Below are 16,392 nucleotides of genomic sequence, written 5' to 3'. Positions count from 1 at the left end.
TTACCTTCTAAACATGGCAGAGTATTCAATATTGAAATATAATAACAAAGAAGCTGGTTTTTAATTGCATTTCCAGTTTATACATTGAGTATTATATCTTTGAGCCTACCAAATTTCTGATTATCTATTTTTGTAAAGTGATTAAATAAACACTTAGCATCAAAGGCATACACATAACTGTTCAGATTCATGTTGATAAGAACTGGTTTTGAATTCATATAAGTATCTGGGATTGGCCAGCATAAACCAAGATGATGGCGATGGACCTGAAAAGAAAAAAAAAAAGGGTGTCAGCTTTTAGCCTGTCTTATCTTCATTCACTTACAAAGCTTTTGAGTGCCTACTATCTCCCGGGCACTATTTAAGGCTCCATGTCATCTTACCCTTTTTTTTTTTTTATAGCTGTTCTCCTGACATATTACATATTTACTTGCTTATTGTCTACCTTCCCCATTAGAATGTAAGCTTCATGAAGGCAGAGACATTGTTTTGTTGACTCTATTTCCAGCACCTGGAAACAGGCCAGGAACATAATCAGGGGCTCCGTAAAAATGTAATGAATAATAGAGTCTATTGCTGAGTGCAGAAGTTAGCCAATTGAAAAATGTGGGCGGAAGGCATTCTAACCAAAAGAAATATCATGCGATAGAATCGTGTTTTTGCTCTGGCTGCATTTAGTTAAGAACATATACAGTGTGGGTGTGTTTGGGGGATGGGGGTAAAGAGTTCTGGAAATTTTAGCAGGGGCCGGATTGTGAAAAATCTTAATGTCACCGAACACTTTTATGCAAGGAAGTAGTATTCTCATTCATTTGTGAAGCATGGACAGGACAGGGATAAGACTGAAAGATAATGCTGAGGAGGGTGATAAAATAATTCAAGCATGAGTCTTGTTTTAAATTAAAATCAACAGCCAATTGACTGGTAAGAAGTACACAGATGCAGTTAGATGAGAATCTTTTAGAACTGCTGATTGGATGGAGGAAGTGATGGAGAGAGGGGTTAAAAATGATAGCTAAGTTTTTGGCTTCAGTGAATTGTTTGAAGTTGGGGTTGGTCCAGACTGGACTAGGGTCCAGTTTTGAACATTACAAACTAGAACCTATGCGAAATCAAACAGACAAGTCCAGGAGACAGAAAGGGCGCAAAGGGTAGAAGAATTCACTCTGTATATATTAACTGTCACCTTGGCACTCTTTTAACTCAACAAATTCTCTAATCAGGTACCTTTGAGAAATGCTGCGTTAAACTAAGTTATTAGTACAGATGTCTCAGAGAACACTGATGTTCAACATGAATTTCCAAGAAGGCAATACATAGTATGCAGGGTTTTCCGGACATTTTCATCACTTTAATTCTGAAGCACATCTAGAAGAACCAACGCCCCACAGAATAAATACATGTCGGGAAACACAACTTTATCATATAAAGATGGTGGCATGTGAGATGAAGAAATTAAATTACTACATATCAGAATTACTGCAATTTGTAGAGCATTTTAGTGCCACTTCTACTTTAAGAACATAAAATGACATAATCCCACTAATTATTTTCTGCCATTACCTTGATTAAACAGCCATCACTGCAGTGCCACACTATTCCTTCAATTTTACCCTCTCTGCAACCTTCAAACCAGGACAACAGATCATTGTGCTTCAAAGTAGGTAGATTTCTTATTTGAAATGCTCCATGTGGTATAAGAAGATGTAATGGATGCTTCTTGCTTCCTAACCCTAAAATTGTAAAACTTTGCCATTAGCCATACAGAAGTTTCAAAAAGAATGAGGAAATTTCTCCCTCCAAATTAAAAAAAGCCTCTAAAACACTGAGGAATAAAGTTACCAAAAAGTTTGATCCCTTGAAGAGACAAGTGCCCTCACTCAAAAGTTGGCACCTTATCCCATTAAATCTAAATTCCACCTTCGTGTGCTCTATACGAGGAATTGGCAAACTATGACCTTCGACCAAACCCGGCCAGGTGCCTGTTTTTGTAAATTGTTTCAATGGAACACAGCCAACCCATTCATTTAAGTACTCTGTATGGCCTGTTTCAGAGATATGGCCCCAAAACCCTAAATATTTCCTGTCTAGCCTTTTATAGCAAAGTCCACCAACGGCTGCTCTACACCAGTAGCCACATTCAACTATCATTCAGTATTTACCAAACAGCCACGCTGTAGCTGATACCGAGTATAATTACTGTCTTAGATTCTTTTCACCTGCCAGTCAGTCCGCTGCTGATCTCTATATAGGATTTTGCTATTCCAGCTTTAATGACCTTGGCTCTGTCTTCATCCCTGGGTTAACAATACTCCATAGTGCCCTCAGGACTTGTACTCAAGTCATCATGGTGTATATTCTAATGCTTGATACGCTATTCATTGCTAATTCTTTTATTTACTTTACTCCTAGCTGTTAATTAATGCTAAACTAATTACCTAGCCATGAAAAGCAACCTAAGTGCCCATCAATAGATGAATGGATAAAGATATGGGCTGTGTACACACACACACACACACACACACACAGAGAGAGAAAATGGAATATTACTCAGCCATAAAAAGAATGAAATCCTGCCAATTGTAACAACATGGATAGACCTAAAGGATATTATGCTAAATGAAAGAAGAAAAAGACAAATACTGTATGACTTCACTTATATATGGAATCTAAAAACCACAAGAAATAACTCAAGTTTATTAGTCATTTCTTTAGTGTGTATTTTTTTTCAGTTGAACCTAGGAAGTTTTCTTTAAAAATGACTACTGTAACTAAACAATAAAAAGGCTTTACTCACCATATGGGTTTCCATTAATATTGGTTCCTATAAGCTCCAGTGTTTGTTCTAAGAGATCTGAGAGTGGCACTGCACTAATTTCCAAAAGACCAGGATCATCAGAATGATGCCTCAGTACCAGGGCGATTTCAAATTCATAATTTACTACAGAGGAATGCCAGCAATACTGTTTGTTGTTTTTCTCCACTGGTACCCAACCTATCATTTAAAGAAAGAAGTGTTTTTTATTGCACTGTTTTTCTTTGGATTAAGACCTAAGGTAATTTTAATTTTTGTTGCAAATTTTCTGTATTTTCTGGATGTTCTATCACACACAGGTATCACTTTTTTTTTTTTTTTTTTTTTTTTTTTTTTTTTTTTTTTTTTTTTTTTTTTTACAGGTATCACTTTTAACATCAGTGGAAATGTTAGCAGTTTTACTACTTTGTAAATCATAATCTTTTTCTTTAATCGTAAGGTCTCATTCTTGATTCTGCTGAGAATTAACCTGTTTGATTATTCACTTCAGAGCACTCAGCATTCTTTTAATAGAAAATGCACATTTTCAATAAGAACTGAGCACCATCCTAAGACACAGCACCAAAACCTTTTTTTTAAATTAAGTTTTCTCTCTACCTTCTCTCCAGTTTCAGGGACAATAGACAGATGCAAGTGTTCCGCAATTTACTGTATTGTTCCAGTAGTTATTGAACAATTTATTGATTCTACATTTATTGAATGTTACTGCTATTCCCTTCCTAACTACTGATGGCAGATTAGGCTTCTTTGTTGTGGAGAATTCCTTACAAAAAAAAAAAAAAAAAAAAGACAAACTAGGGTATAAACACTATTATGACCATCACATCTTTGGCATTCATTATTCACCCAGATTACTGGAATAACCTCTTTGCTGACCTACTATCTCCAATTCCCCACCCCTTGTAATTCTATTTCAAGAATTTAAATTTAGTTCTGCTGTAGCTCTGCTTAATAATCATCTTCAGGATAAACTTCAAACTTCTTCAGAAGGAATATAAACCCCTTTAAGATCTGAGCCCATTCCACATCTCCAGCCTCTACTTTTATAGCTTCAAGTGTCATACACTCCATAAACATTCCAGCCACAATAAGGTGTTATTTAAAATTTCTCCAAGACTCCATGATCTCTCCCCTTCATGGGAGTTTGCCTAAGCTGACCTTCTCCCTTCCCTGCCAACTAACTTCCTGGTTCTTAAGCTTCAGTTTCAATGTCCACTCTCCTTAGAAGCCTCCTCTAACCACCACAGGTTGAACTAGGAGTTCTTCCTCTTTTCTACAACTGGACCCTGTGTATTATTTCCTTTTAGTTCTTAAATCATACTATTATTGGTAGATCTTTCCTATTGTCTAAAAGATCATCAAGGATAAAGGTTATGATCCTCCTCACTTTTGTATTACTAGAATCAAAGAGTACTTTGCACATTATAGGTTCTTTTAATCTGGAGTTATCCTTCTACTCAGCACACTTTTGCAAAATTTTCCCATCTCCAGAAAAACTACTGTGAGATACCTATTTTCACTTCCCTTTGAGAGAGTCTTCTAGGATCTTTGCAAAAAATATATACATATTGTTATCCCCAGTCTAAAAAGTAAAAGGCTTAATATCCCATTTCAGATTAGAACATACCGTCATCCTGACAACACTTCAAGGCTATTCCCACACTCAATGCTTCATTAATCTTCACAGACTACAGGTAGTACATTGTCCACCTGAGAAAAGATTCTAAACTTGAGAGGGCGTTCTTGATATGAAACATCTTTGGTATCGTTAAACTTAAATTAGACTTAGAAAATTTGTGCTATACAGATAAATACCATGAAGAACCATATTAAAATTAAGTTCTGTAATTTCCAATTGAATGTATAATAATACCAGGAATGTGTCCATTTTCATCAGGCACTGGATTCCCGTTTAATTGTTCTATTTCCTTCGCTGGTATCCAGCACTCCGGAACAGGTTTGAAGTCCTCCTCAACGTTCCAAAAAAATTCTAAAAGAGTTAAATAATCTTATGTGTGGCGATACTTAAAAAAAATATATATAACACTGAACAAATTCAAAGTGGGAACAGCTAATGAACCCCATAATGTCAGGTATCATATAATTAGTCTCCATTCACTACCACCACAATGTGACTACTTTTCAGGGTTAAGGTACTAACACTTTAAATTTTCAATTTTGAACCCACCACTATCTGTAACAGTAGTAACAGTCTAACTAAAGCAACTAATGTTCCAGCATGTGTGTGATATATGGTAAATTTTTAATGCACTATGAATATAAATATATAAAGATTATATGTATGAATGAGTGGATATATAACAATAAATGTATGTATCTACTTATATAATATTTAGAGGTATCTACTGTAAAATTAAAAATATTAATAATCCTTTGAGATTTGTGCCTGACTTATAAAATTACCCATTTGTCTCTTAGGTAGACAAAACCAAAGTGTCACTCATTATATATATGTGTGTGTGTGTGTGTGTGTGTGTATATATATATATATATATATATATATATATATACACACACACACACAATAATTTGTATGTTTTAATAAAATGGACATGCTACAATGAAGAGTCACAGAAGTGTTAGGAAAATCTTTTGAAATATTTTTCAAGAATATGCTTTTACATATAAAGATATTCAATTATAATTTTTCTTTTCCCAAAGTGCTTAAATTATAAAGAAGCATCTAATATATAGAACACCACAGCAAGAAATAAGCCAAAAATTTCAACTTAAATCATGAAAAGCTTTAAAAAAAAAAGGACCCACTAACCTTTCGAGTTTTGTTTTGAATGTAGAAAATTTTTAAACCTTTTCTCAGCTAGTTTGTTAGGTTTTCTATCTAGCCGAGCCCAAAGGTATGGCTGACCTAAAAAATAATGAAAGGAAAAAAAAAGTTTAAGAGGCAAACAATAAAATCTATCTTGAAAGACATTTCCGTATAAAATTTTTCAATAAACAGGAGTCATCTCCTCTAAGAGAAGCAACCCGGAAGACAAAGGGAAGTATGCAGTATAACAGACATCCTACCTAACAGTACCTGATGTATAAGACTTTTGGTTAAAGAGTGATGGGGATGAGATAAAAAGCAAATGTGACTCTTTCATTAAGGACATTCCATAGCCATATTTTATTAGAAACTAGCAATTGTGAGAAACCGAAGCTACCTCTATACTAAATGGAAACATAACCAGAAAATTGTATTCACACTTTCCCTGAAACCAAACTATGTACTATGAGGGTTAATTCCCAAAAATGTGGAGTGAGGCTAAACTGTTTTGCATGGCTCTGACCCCTGGGGTCAAGGCAGGGAACACTGACTAATAGCAATGCTTTACAGTCAGGGATCTGAGAAGTTTCAGGGCGGGTGCCAGCACTCTTTATTGACAACAGTGAGGCTAATGAGTTGGACCTGGTCTCAGTGAGACTCCTGGAGGGCTGATGCTGAGGCTGGTTACTTAGCAGGAAGATACCTTCATGACCAGCAAAATATAAAAATCCCCAGCTGAGACTCCATTTCAGATTCCCGGTTTCTGAGGTGTTCTCTGCCTATATCAGTGGTAGTCCCTGCTTTAAGAAAGTGTATCCTGCCTGGATTTGTCAGGAAGGTGGGGGAGGAGTCGGGGCGGGGGACCATAGTAGCTTTCACCTGGTCTCACCAGATGCTTTGCTGTGAGAGAGTCTTTGGTTGTGATGCGCATCCTTTTAATGCCTTTGCTGCATTGCCTATCCTTTACCTGTAATAAACTGAATTTGCAAGCACTGTCACTCTGGGTTCTGTAAGTTTTCTTTAGCAATCCAATCTTGTTTAACTGCCACCATTATACATGATTACACATATGATGCACACTGAAGTTTCTTAATATGTCTAAAAAAATCTTTTAGTTTTTCCAAGTATATAAATCAGAGATTTATCTTAAAAATTATTGATTAAAGTTTGGTTTAGGTACTATATATTACTCGTTAGCTATACCAATAAATAATATGAAGAACCAGATTAAAACTACATTGTCGGGCTTCCCTGGTGGTGCAGTGGTTGAGAGTCTGCCTGCCGATGCAGGGGACGCGGGTTCATGCCCCGGTCCGGGAAGATCCCACGTGCCGCGGAGCGGCTGGGCCCCTAAGCCATGGCCGCTGGGCCTGGCGTCCGGAGCCTGTGCTCCGCAACGGGAGAGGCCACAGCAGTGAGAGGCCCGCATACTGCAAAAAAAAAAAAAAAAACAAAAAACAACTACATTGTCACTTCTGTTGAATGGACCTTTTCTTTTCACAATAAACATAAAAGAATGCATTGCACTCACACCCATTAAGATGGCTACTATCAAAAAAAATAGGAAAAACAAGTGTTGGTGAGGATATGGAGGAGCTGGAACCCTTCTGAAGTCCTGCTAGAAATGTAAATAGTGCAGTTGCTACAGAAAACAGTATGACAGTTCCTCAAAAAATTTTAAAAAGAATTAGTATATGATCCAGCAATTCCATTTTTTGATACATACCCCAAAGAATTGAAAGCAGGGACTCAGATATTTGTACACCATGTTCATAGCACCACTGCTCTCAACAGCCAATAGATGGAAGCACCCCAAGTACACACTGATGGATGAATGGTACATACACACAATTATGTAGTATATACAAACTTGTGGTATATACATACAATGAAATATTATTCATCCTTTTATAAAGGAAGGAAATTCTGACATGTACTACAACATGGATGACTCTTGAGGACAATATGGTAAGTGAAATAAGCCAGTCACAAAAAGCTAAATACTTTTAAGACTCCACTTATATGAGTTACCTAGAGTAGTCAAAATCCTAGAGACAAAGTAGAATGGTGTCTGGAAGAAGGTGGGGATGCTGAGTTGTTTAATGGGTAGGAAGTTTCAGTTTTGCAAGATGAAAAGAGTTCTGGAGATGGATGTGTTGATAGCACAACGATGAGAACTGTACACACCACTCAACTGTACACTTAAAAATGGTTAACATGGTAAATTTTATGTCGTATGTATTTTATCACAATTAAACATGAAAAAAGACGCACTTCAGAAGAGATTTCCTGATATAAAGAATGTGCCCAATATGCATTTAACTGTTCTATTTCTCTTGCTGGAATTGAGAGGTAATTTCACTATCCAGAAAAAAATCATAAAGATTATTTCTCTTTTTTCAATGCATTTTTTTTTTCCTTAACATAGCTGACAATTTCTATTTGAGTTTAAAGTACATTAAAATGAAATAAATTAGAGACATTGCCAATAGTAATGAAAACAATGGAATCAGCACTGGGACCAGTGGAGTAAGAACAAGCTTTAGGGTCAGATAAACCCTATTACCAGTTGAGCCTTCATGAATTATATGGTCTCGAACAAATTATTTATGTTCTCTGAGCTTCAGTTTCCGTTTCTGTGAAATGGAGAGGCTTATTGTACAAATTAGAGATAACACATAAAAAGCATTTATCATACTGTCTGGTCCTTAATGGGTATTAAGTAAATATTAGTTATCTTTCCTTCTTCTCCCAAGAGAAAGATACAATGATATAATAAATAAGTATAATATACCAATTGTGATTTTATTATTTTCCTATTATACTTAGGTTTCCAAGGGTTTATGAAGAGCAATGCCCCATTTCAGATATATACAGTTTAAGTGACTAAGAAAAATAAGTAATATTTGTGGTACAGTTGTATATTACCTTTGTAGGTAGTAACATAACAACACGTTCCATCCACTTTTTCTGTTGGAATGGCACTGTGTATATCTGCATCTAATGCCTTGTGACTTATCGTTTCAGTTGCCAAAACTTTAAATGGCTTAAAAAAGAGAAGGAGAAAACTGGTTTAAGATAAACAGCCTCTATGCCTTCGCACACACCCTTACCTGGAAGTTCTTAATTTCACCAGTTCTACGGGATGATCACCAGTTTATCCTTCAACATATTTCTCCTGTGAAGTTCTTACAAATCACCCACTCCCCTTCTATGCTATCATCGCAATACATGTTTTTCCACACAGATTTGTAATCAGAGTCGACTTGAACAACACAGGTTTGAACTGCATGAGACCACTTATATGCAGATTTTTTTTTCAATAGTAAATACTGCAGTACTACGCATTCAAGGTTGGTTGAATCCTGGATGCAGAACCCTGGTTATGGAGGAAACTCGAATATGAGGGCCAACCACAAGTTATACTCGGATTTTCCACTGCTGTAGGATCCAAGCCCCTAACCCTTGCATTGCTCATGGGTCAACTGTATTCACATGTTTCTTTATCCACCATAATAAGCTTGACAACAGGAACCATGTCCTATGCAGAGCTGCATCCCTAGCACAGGTATTAGGTGTGTTCAGTCATTTACTTGACAATTATTTGCTAAATGCCTCCTATGGGTTAAGTATCGTCCTCGGCACTGGGATAGAGGTGAACAAAAAAGGACCTGCCTTTGGTGGAAGGTTCATTTTAAGGAGGGAGACGATAACAGCAACAAAATGTATAGTACAATGTTAGCTACGATAAGTGCTGAGGAGAAAAACAAATGGGGACCCTTTCAGCTTTATCAGTAGTAAACTGTTTGCATATTTAACTTATGGTTTTTCTACTGTCAGGAAGACAAGCCAAAAGAGTATCAAGAATGGAGGAAAAGACAGTTTCTAGGATTCCTACCAACTTTTTATCTGTAATTTATTTTCATTTATGAGAAAAGACTATGCCACTGTTTTATAGTCTAAATTATCTGAAGTAATACTCACCTTACATAATGTGAAAAAACACTGTACAATATAAACATACTGGTGTGATAGGCTTAAGACTAATAAATGAAGTACTGTTTCAGAGTCTGGCAAACTTAGGAAATTAGCCCCATTCTGGTACTGATTCAGTATTTTTAAGATAAAACTGAATGGTTAGGGATTTATCAGTAACTTATAACATCGGTATCAGAGGAGATCAATTTAACCTGTGGCAGTAGGACCAAGGTTTGGCCCAATGGTGTGTGTGTGTGTGTGTGTGTGTGTGTGTGTGTGTGTGTGTGTGTGTGTGTGTGTGTGTGTGTGTGTGTGTGTGTGTGTGTGTGTGTGTGTGTGTGTGTGTTTAAATTTATCAAAGATTCTAGGGAGGAGATGACTTTATGGAGTTCTTGATGAGGACAAATATCCCTTCCATAAGAATGAATTACCTACCACTCCATGCTACTGACATGTCCAAAGGACAGCGTAAGATACCAAGGGGTACGCAAAGTTCTCCTTCCCTGTCACTTAAGTCTTTAAACTCTGACTGGAAACAGAAGGCATGTGTGTATAAAAAGTAATAGCTAGTATCAACTGAGTGGTCCTCTACAATTTCTTGGTAGGGGAAATCACTAGGATAAGTAAGCTGATGAAAGATTTCATAGAGAAGTTCTGATTCCAAATTTTTTAAGTCCTTGAAGTGATCCAGGCAGAGTGCATAGCCTGAGCATAGAGACAGGATTGTGCTTGCTATGTTCACAGGATGAAACTGACTTTGCTAGAACAGATATGTCACTTTAAGTAGGCACCTCTGTCACAAACGCACATGGCATTTTTCACTACACTGAGCTCAGGCACCTCATTGTGGGCCCAACAGGCACTTTACGACTGGGCCTGATGAATGAGAATCCTTGAATTGCAGTTAAGAATTTGAATGCTATGCTATAAACAACACTATAAGCTATACTTGATTGCAGAGGGACAAGAGAAGGGGCTTATTTTCCTGGTGGAGTGTGCTTTTACACACTACTCCCCTCCCACCCGCAACATACAAAGTTGAGAATCACAGCTAGAGCGAACCACTATTCAGGATGCCATTGTTTGATATGAATTAAGTTGGTTAGGGCTTAAATAATAAAAGCTTGACAACTACTGCTACAGACATTTAGTAGTAACTGCGGGGTTTTGACTAGGAAAGAATAATGATCATTCTCAGCGGCAAGAAAGAACAATTTAGTGCAACAAGGGCGTAAAACATTAAGAACTATAATAGCCGTGGCAGTGAGATGTTATACGGTATAAAGCATCAAGGTAAATGGAAAACTGGCATGAAATGACGCCAGGGTTTATCCAGTGCCTACCATGTGTCAGGTCCTAAAAACTGGGACTAGAAATAACACAGCAGTCTTGGCCTTAAAAGTCTTTTAGCCTGGGAGACAAGAACGCCAGTGTGAACGATGTTAACGGGAAGTGGAGGTGGAGTCAAATGCACATGCTGATTTTGTATGATGAGTTGAAGCACCCAACCGATAAGTGGTGATTTTGCTATCAAGGACTTTACTATATATTAAAGAGTTATCCTGATATAGGATCATTCACCAGTATTTATTAAGGGCTCTCTCCACGTGTAAAACACGTTGGTGCGAGAATAGAAAACCTTGAGATGGAAACACCAAAATTAGAATCAAGTAGTTAATTACTGGTAACAATACACGAGGTCTGATCTTTAGTGACCTATTTAGGTTAGTTGTCAACACTGTCATCGGTTCTCAGGTTTGAACAGGTGAAGCAAGTCTTCTAAAATCTCCACTTTGACACCACACTCGTGAAAAGTAGGAAAGCTTGTTTTGCGGTGACTATACGACTACTTAAGGGATTTTCCTCAAAAGGTGGTAACCTAAGAAGGAACATTATTTAAGATGCGGGTTTTCAATTTCCATGCGATAGCAAGTTTGAATCGCCGGATCAGAAAAATTCTCCCGCAGATTCCCTCCCTTGCAACTAAGAAGGTACAAGAACCTGGAGCTCGGGGCGTAGAAGACCCGTACCCTAACCGCCCCAGCGAAACCTGCAAACCGCTCCCGCCCCCGGTCTGCAGGGCGGCTCCACCGCGCCTGGGAGCCCTCTCCGAGTTCAAACGCAGCCCGCGCCGCGGGAAGCAGCCCACCCGCGGCCGCCCCGCGGGCCCCGCGCTCCTCGGTACCTGATGCTCCCTTTTGGTGGAAGGCTCCTCTTTCACCTCCGTCACAAACACACACGGCATTTTCCGCTGCACCGAGCCCAGGCGCCTCATGGTGAGTCCACAGGCAGTGCGAGTGGTAAGCGCGCTTACGAACAGCGCCGGGTCCGTACCAGGACAACAACCACAGCAGTCAGTCGCGTTGCTCAAGCCACGCACGTTCCGCGCGCTGGCCCAACGGCCGCGCTCCCGCGTTCCCCGGCACCGAGGTGGGCCGGGACGCACGCCCGGAAGCGTCCTCCTGGCCGCGGAGCGTTCTGGGAGTTGTAGTGCGGAAGCCAAGGTACCTCCGTGTGTGCTCTCGCGAGCGTTCCTCAGAGTTGTGATGACGTTGAAAACACAGAGATCCGTTTCTGGTGTGTGTGTATTAGTAGCCGATGATATTTATGAAAATTAAATGCTATCAAGTGATAAGTAATGTGTCAATTTAGGTGGCGATTTAACACCATTTTGATGAAACCGATTTGCCTGTTCCCTTTAATATGTTCCTGGGAGAAGCACTGTAGGAGCTTAGAAATATCCGGAGACATCTCAAGGCGTAATGAAAAGTAATTTCCCTGGAAAAATGTTAGAAAACGCTACAATTAAAACATCTAGGACATGGCCTTCCCTGGTGGCGCAGTGGTTGAGAGTCCGCCTGCCGATGCAGGGAACACGGGTTCGTGCCCCGGTCCGGGAAGATCCCATCATGCCGCGGAGCGGCTAGGCCCGTGAGCCATGGCCGCTGAGCCTGCGCGCCCGGAGCCTGTGCTCCGCAACGGGAGAGGCCACAACAGTGAGAGGCCCGCGTACCGCAAAAAACAAAAACAAAAACCAAAAAAACATCTAGGACCCTCCCCAAAAAGAAAAATTACCGTTTGTATTACGCCTCATTGTGCAGCATAATACGGTCAAAATTGGTTCTGGTGTCTTTTCCAGAGTGAATGCAAAGTGTAGCCTTAGACCAATCCAAAACCACACGAATACCAACAACCAGCTTTCAATCTCCATCTTTCATTGGAATCTCATTTACTTTAGTAAGTATGAGCTACAACAGAGTCTGAATGGCTTGAGTACTTGTCGTCAATCAACTGCAGAGGTAAAAACAGCTTTGACTTATTGCTCAAAAGAACTTTGGAGGATAAGTAATGACAGTCAATGACTGAATAAAAATTAATAAATATTAAATACTTAGTAGCCTTTCTATCTCATTGAAGCTAGTAGTCCCTAGTAGGGGAGTTTTGATTACTGCCATCTTTTATGTGTCTGGACAATGCCCAGGCCTCATTCCTATAACTGTCTTATCTGCAGGTATCAGACTGCCCAGCAGTTTCCTGATTTAGCCCTCAGAAAATTAAACGACTATATCTCACTTGGAATTATCCATGTATAAGGAAATTCCCAAAGAATAAAATAACCCTCCAAAAAATTCACTGGTTTTTGATTGCTGGATTCAGAGGGGAGGGATGAAAGAGATTTGCTGTATAAAAGTATTTACTTTCTCTTCTGCTATCTTTGATTTTCTCAAAGGAAAAATAAATTAAATAAATAAATAAGGGGGTTGGGGGAGAAAACACCTGATGTGAGATCCTGGGACCAGAAACGTCTTAGTATTTTGTAGTCAAAAACCAGTGACTTTGTTCCTCCAGAAGAATCCTAAAAAGCAGCTTGTTTCATTGGTCTCAAGGAGACAACAATTAAATAACCGTCACAACTCTCAGCTGTCATTTCCCAAACTGCCACGGAGTCTTTTAGTTCCAACACTCTATCATTTCTGAGAAAAGATCATCTTCCAAAACATTCCACTTGCTGTTTGAAAGTAGCAGCAAAGCTAACCATTTTTTAGGAAGCACTCTATTTCTAGTGCTTTGATTTCATCAGTGCCTGGAGCACAGCTTCTGGCAGAAACGGGAGTCCAACGCAGGGGACAGCCACAGAACCCATTCACAGTTACAATCTGGACTCCTACTCTCTCTGATGGGTAGCAGCCAACCCCTTTGCCTGATTCTCATAAGTCTGAAGAGTCAGCAAGGAGTGACTACCAGCCCCAGTACTTAAAGTGGTGTTAACACAAACTGGAAGAAAGACTTTTTTCTCTCACGTGTTAGTGTTCTGGCATGAACCCAAAATGAAAGATTCAATGCAGAGTGTACCCTGGCCAACACAAAAACACAGAATTTTCAGGCCTACCCTGAGCTGTGCAGGCAAATTTCTTATAACTCTTCTTTACTCATTACAGGGAGAAAAATTCGTCCTGGGTATAGTCATAGCTTTCCCTGAAAAACTAGAATGAATTTCACAACAGGAAAGGAGTGAAGAGAATAAGGAAAAGGTGTGGGGGGGGGGGGGGAGGGGAGAGGGAGGGTAGAAAGAAAGAAAGGAAAGGAAAAGAGAGTTGGAAAAAAAGAAGAAATTAGGGTTCCAGGCATTCTAAGCACTATCAAAATGCACAGATCTATTTACAATGGCAAAAAGGATAATAATAATAATAATAATTCCCTTCTGGGTTTGATGTGTTTTTGCTGTTTCTAATGGAACATAATTGTTCAAAACTAACTTCAAGAGGTAAAAGCATTTCTTCAGCCTTTCCCCTGTGTAAAACATGGGTTCTCACAATGGCTTTAATCATGATGTTAATGTAATCATGCAACAATGGTGTTTGGTAACAGTATTTGAAAATAGTCCAATGCAGCTAAAAGTTCATAGGTGGAGAGGAAGTTTATCTGGAGGCAAAGACCACTTCAAGCTATTTCTTAGGGGTGTTTCTCCCAGTAACCTACGTGCTTAAGATGGGTACATTGTTATTCTAGAGTTAGAAGGTAGGGCAAAACAAAAGTTGAGATATTAGATTTTTCTATATATCATTGCAGTTATTTCCAAGGTTTTAGTCAAGTCTTTATTCTCTACTTCATTTACTTCTAATGCATAGTTCTTTTTATTATTTTCTTTTATTTACAGTTATAGGTGAATAAATTTTAGCTTATTTCCTAGATTTTTATCCTAAAGCAGTATATTCAGAAAGTTCATACCAACTTAGTCTTTTTTACTTAACCAAAATGAAAATCTATGTCTTGATCTTTTAAATTTACGATTAAAAGTACACTGCAATTTAAAAATATATTTTGATCTACTGTAATTTGTCATCTCTATGGCATTTTCTAAGTTACCTTCTATGGATATTTTTATTAATTTCTGCTAGGTTCTAGTTCTTTTAGTAAAGATACTAAGATGAAGACCTCAGTAACTACTGATTAAAATGTCTCATTCTGGGAATCAGAGTACTTCATTTTGCTTTCAACAAATTCTCAAAATTTGCAAGCATTCTGGAATCTTTCTGCTATAGGAAGAAGCTATTCCTCTTTTAATGATGTATGAAGAGTAAATGGAATATAGCTACAAGATGAATAAGTAGTCCAATTTATTTTCAGGCATCTATTAAATATCACAATCTGAATGATTTTTTTCAAATCAGTAGATAGCGATGAGTACATAATTAAATAATTTTACTTTTATCTTGAAATATAGATAGTATATTTACCTATTTAAAAATTTTAGTTTTGTTTCCAAATCATATATAGAAATAAGAGTTTAGAAAATATTTACTTATGAAATACTTAATACTTCTTAATTATGAAAGTATGAACTAGTTTATGTTCCAATTTCAATCAGAACATTGAAGGATAAAACATACTATTTTATTTTTATTAGCTTTTTCTGGTCAATATACTACAATTGAGTAAGAGAAATTACTGTACAGTATTCACTAAGGTAACCTAGCCTACAGTTAGATATGAGGTCATTTATGATGAGCAAATAATGGATGAGGTAACAGTGAGCAAAATTCTGGAAGTTTGAGTTTGTGTGCTTACTAGCAAACACTTTCAACATTTCTGCTAAGCTAGAGAAGGTATCTTCTAAGTTAAATTTATTTAAGAATTATTTCTTGTGTAATATACTGTCAACAGGAGGTCAGTTTTAAAAATACTACTGATAGGGCTTCCCTATCAGTAAAAAAAAAAAAACAACCTACTGATAGCCTGAAAGACTGTGGAAGATATATTTGCATTCCTGCAATTCTTATATTAAAAAACATAGGATTAGCAGCAAGAGAGTTGAAGATGGCAGAAGTTGGGAATGACTGCTATTTCTTTGTTAATTCCACATGCCTAAAGGTAAATATTGTACAATTTACGGTACTTCCCATGCTTAAGCTTTTTAGTAGAACGAAGGAAGATATGGCAATAATTTGCATTGCTGAATCCAAATTTACTATTTTCCCACAAAATACTTTATGTATTTAAAATCTGAAGTAAATCCTTATGTTTTTGGTTTGTCTGTTTGTTTTTGCGGTACGCGGGCCTCTCACCGTTGTGGCCTCTCCCGTCGCGGAGCACAGGCTCCGGACGCGCAGGCTCAGCGGCCATGGCTCACGGGCCCAGCCGCTCCGCGGCATGCGGGATCCTCCCGGACCGGGGCACAAACCGGGCACAAACCGCGTCCCCTGCATCGGCAGGCGGACTCTCAACCACTGCGCCACCAGTGAAGCCCCTTATCATGTATTTTTGTTTGTTTGGGGGTTTTTTTGGTTTATTTTTTGCGGTACGCGGGCCT

The 16,392-nt window shown here is 38.3% G+C and overlaps 2 protein-coding genes across 2 annotated transcripts in view; one reads left to right on the top strand and one right to left on the bottom strand.

The window, feature by feature from the left end:
- Window positions 1–42: 42 nt before the first annotated feature.
- On the bottom strand, window positions 43–11,856 carry RLIG1 (RNA 5'-phosphate and 3'-OH ligase 1; the record flags this gene model as incomplete). The annotated part of the gene is made up of 7 exons (XM_079715476.1): window positions 43–266; window positions 1,564–1,733; window positions 2,798–2,995; window positions 4,689–4,805; window positions 5,607–5,702; window positions 8,532–8,649; window positions 11,767–11,856. 7 exons carry the CDS (start codon window positions 11,854–11,856, stop codon window positions 78–80), a joined length of 978 nt encoding a protein of 325 aa, XP_079571602.1. The 3' UTR covers window positions 43–77.
- A 4,043-nt stretch (window positions 11,857–15,899) lies between these two features.
- LOC307059971 (uncharacterized protein C12orf50 homolog) overlaps window positions 15,900–16,392 on the top strand; it is a gene marked incomplete at both ends in the record, with an annotated part of 34,489 nt that continues 33,996 nt past the window's right edge. Inside the window, one exon of the mRNA XM_079714240.1 lies at window positions 15,900–15,953. Coding sequence (XP_079570366.1) covers window positions 15,900–15,953 — 54 coding nt within the window. The remainder of the gene's footprint in view (window positions 15,954–16,392) is intronic.

This window comes from Hyperoodon ampullatus, assembly GCF_949752795.1.
Source record: "Hyperoodon ampullatus genome assembly, chromosome: 11".
NCBI lineage: Eukaryota > Metazoa > Chordata > Mammalia > Artiodactyla > Ziphiidae > Hyperoodon > Hyperoodon ampullatus.
The sequence above is the reverse complement of the archived record's forward strand: the minus strand, read 5'-3'. Positions and strand labels throughout refer to the sequence as shown.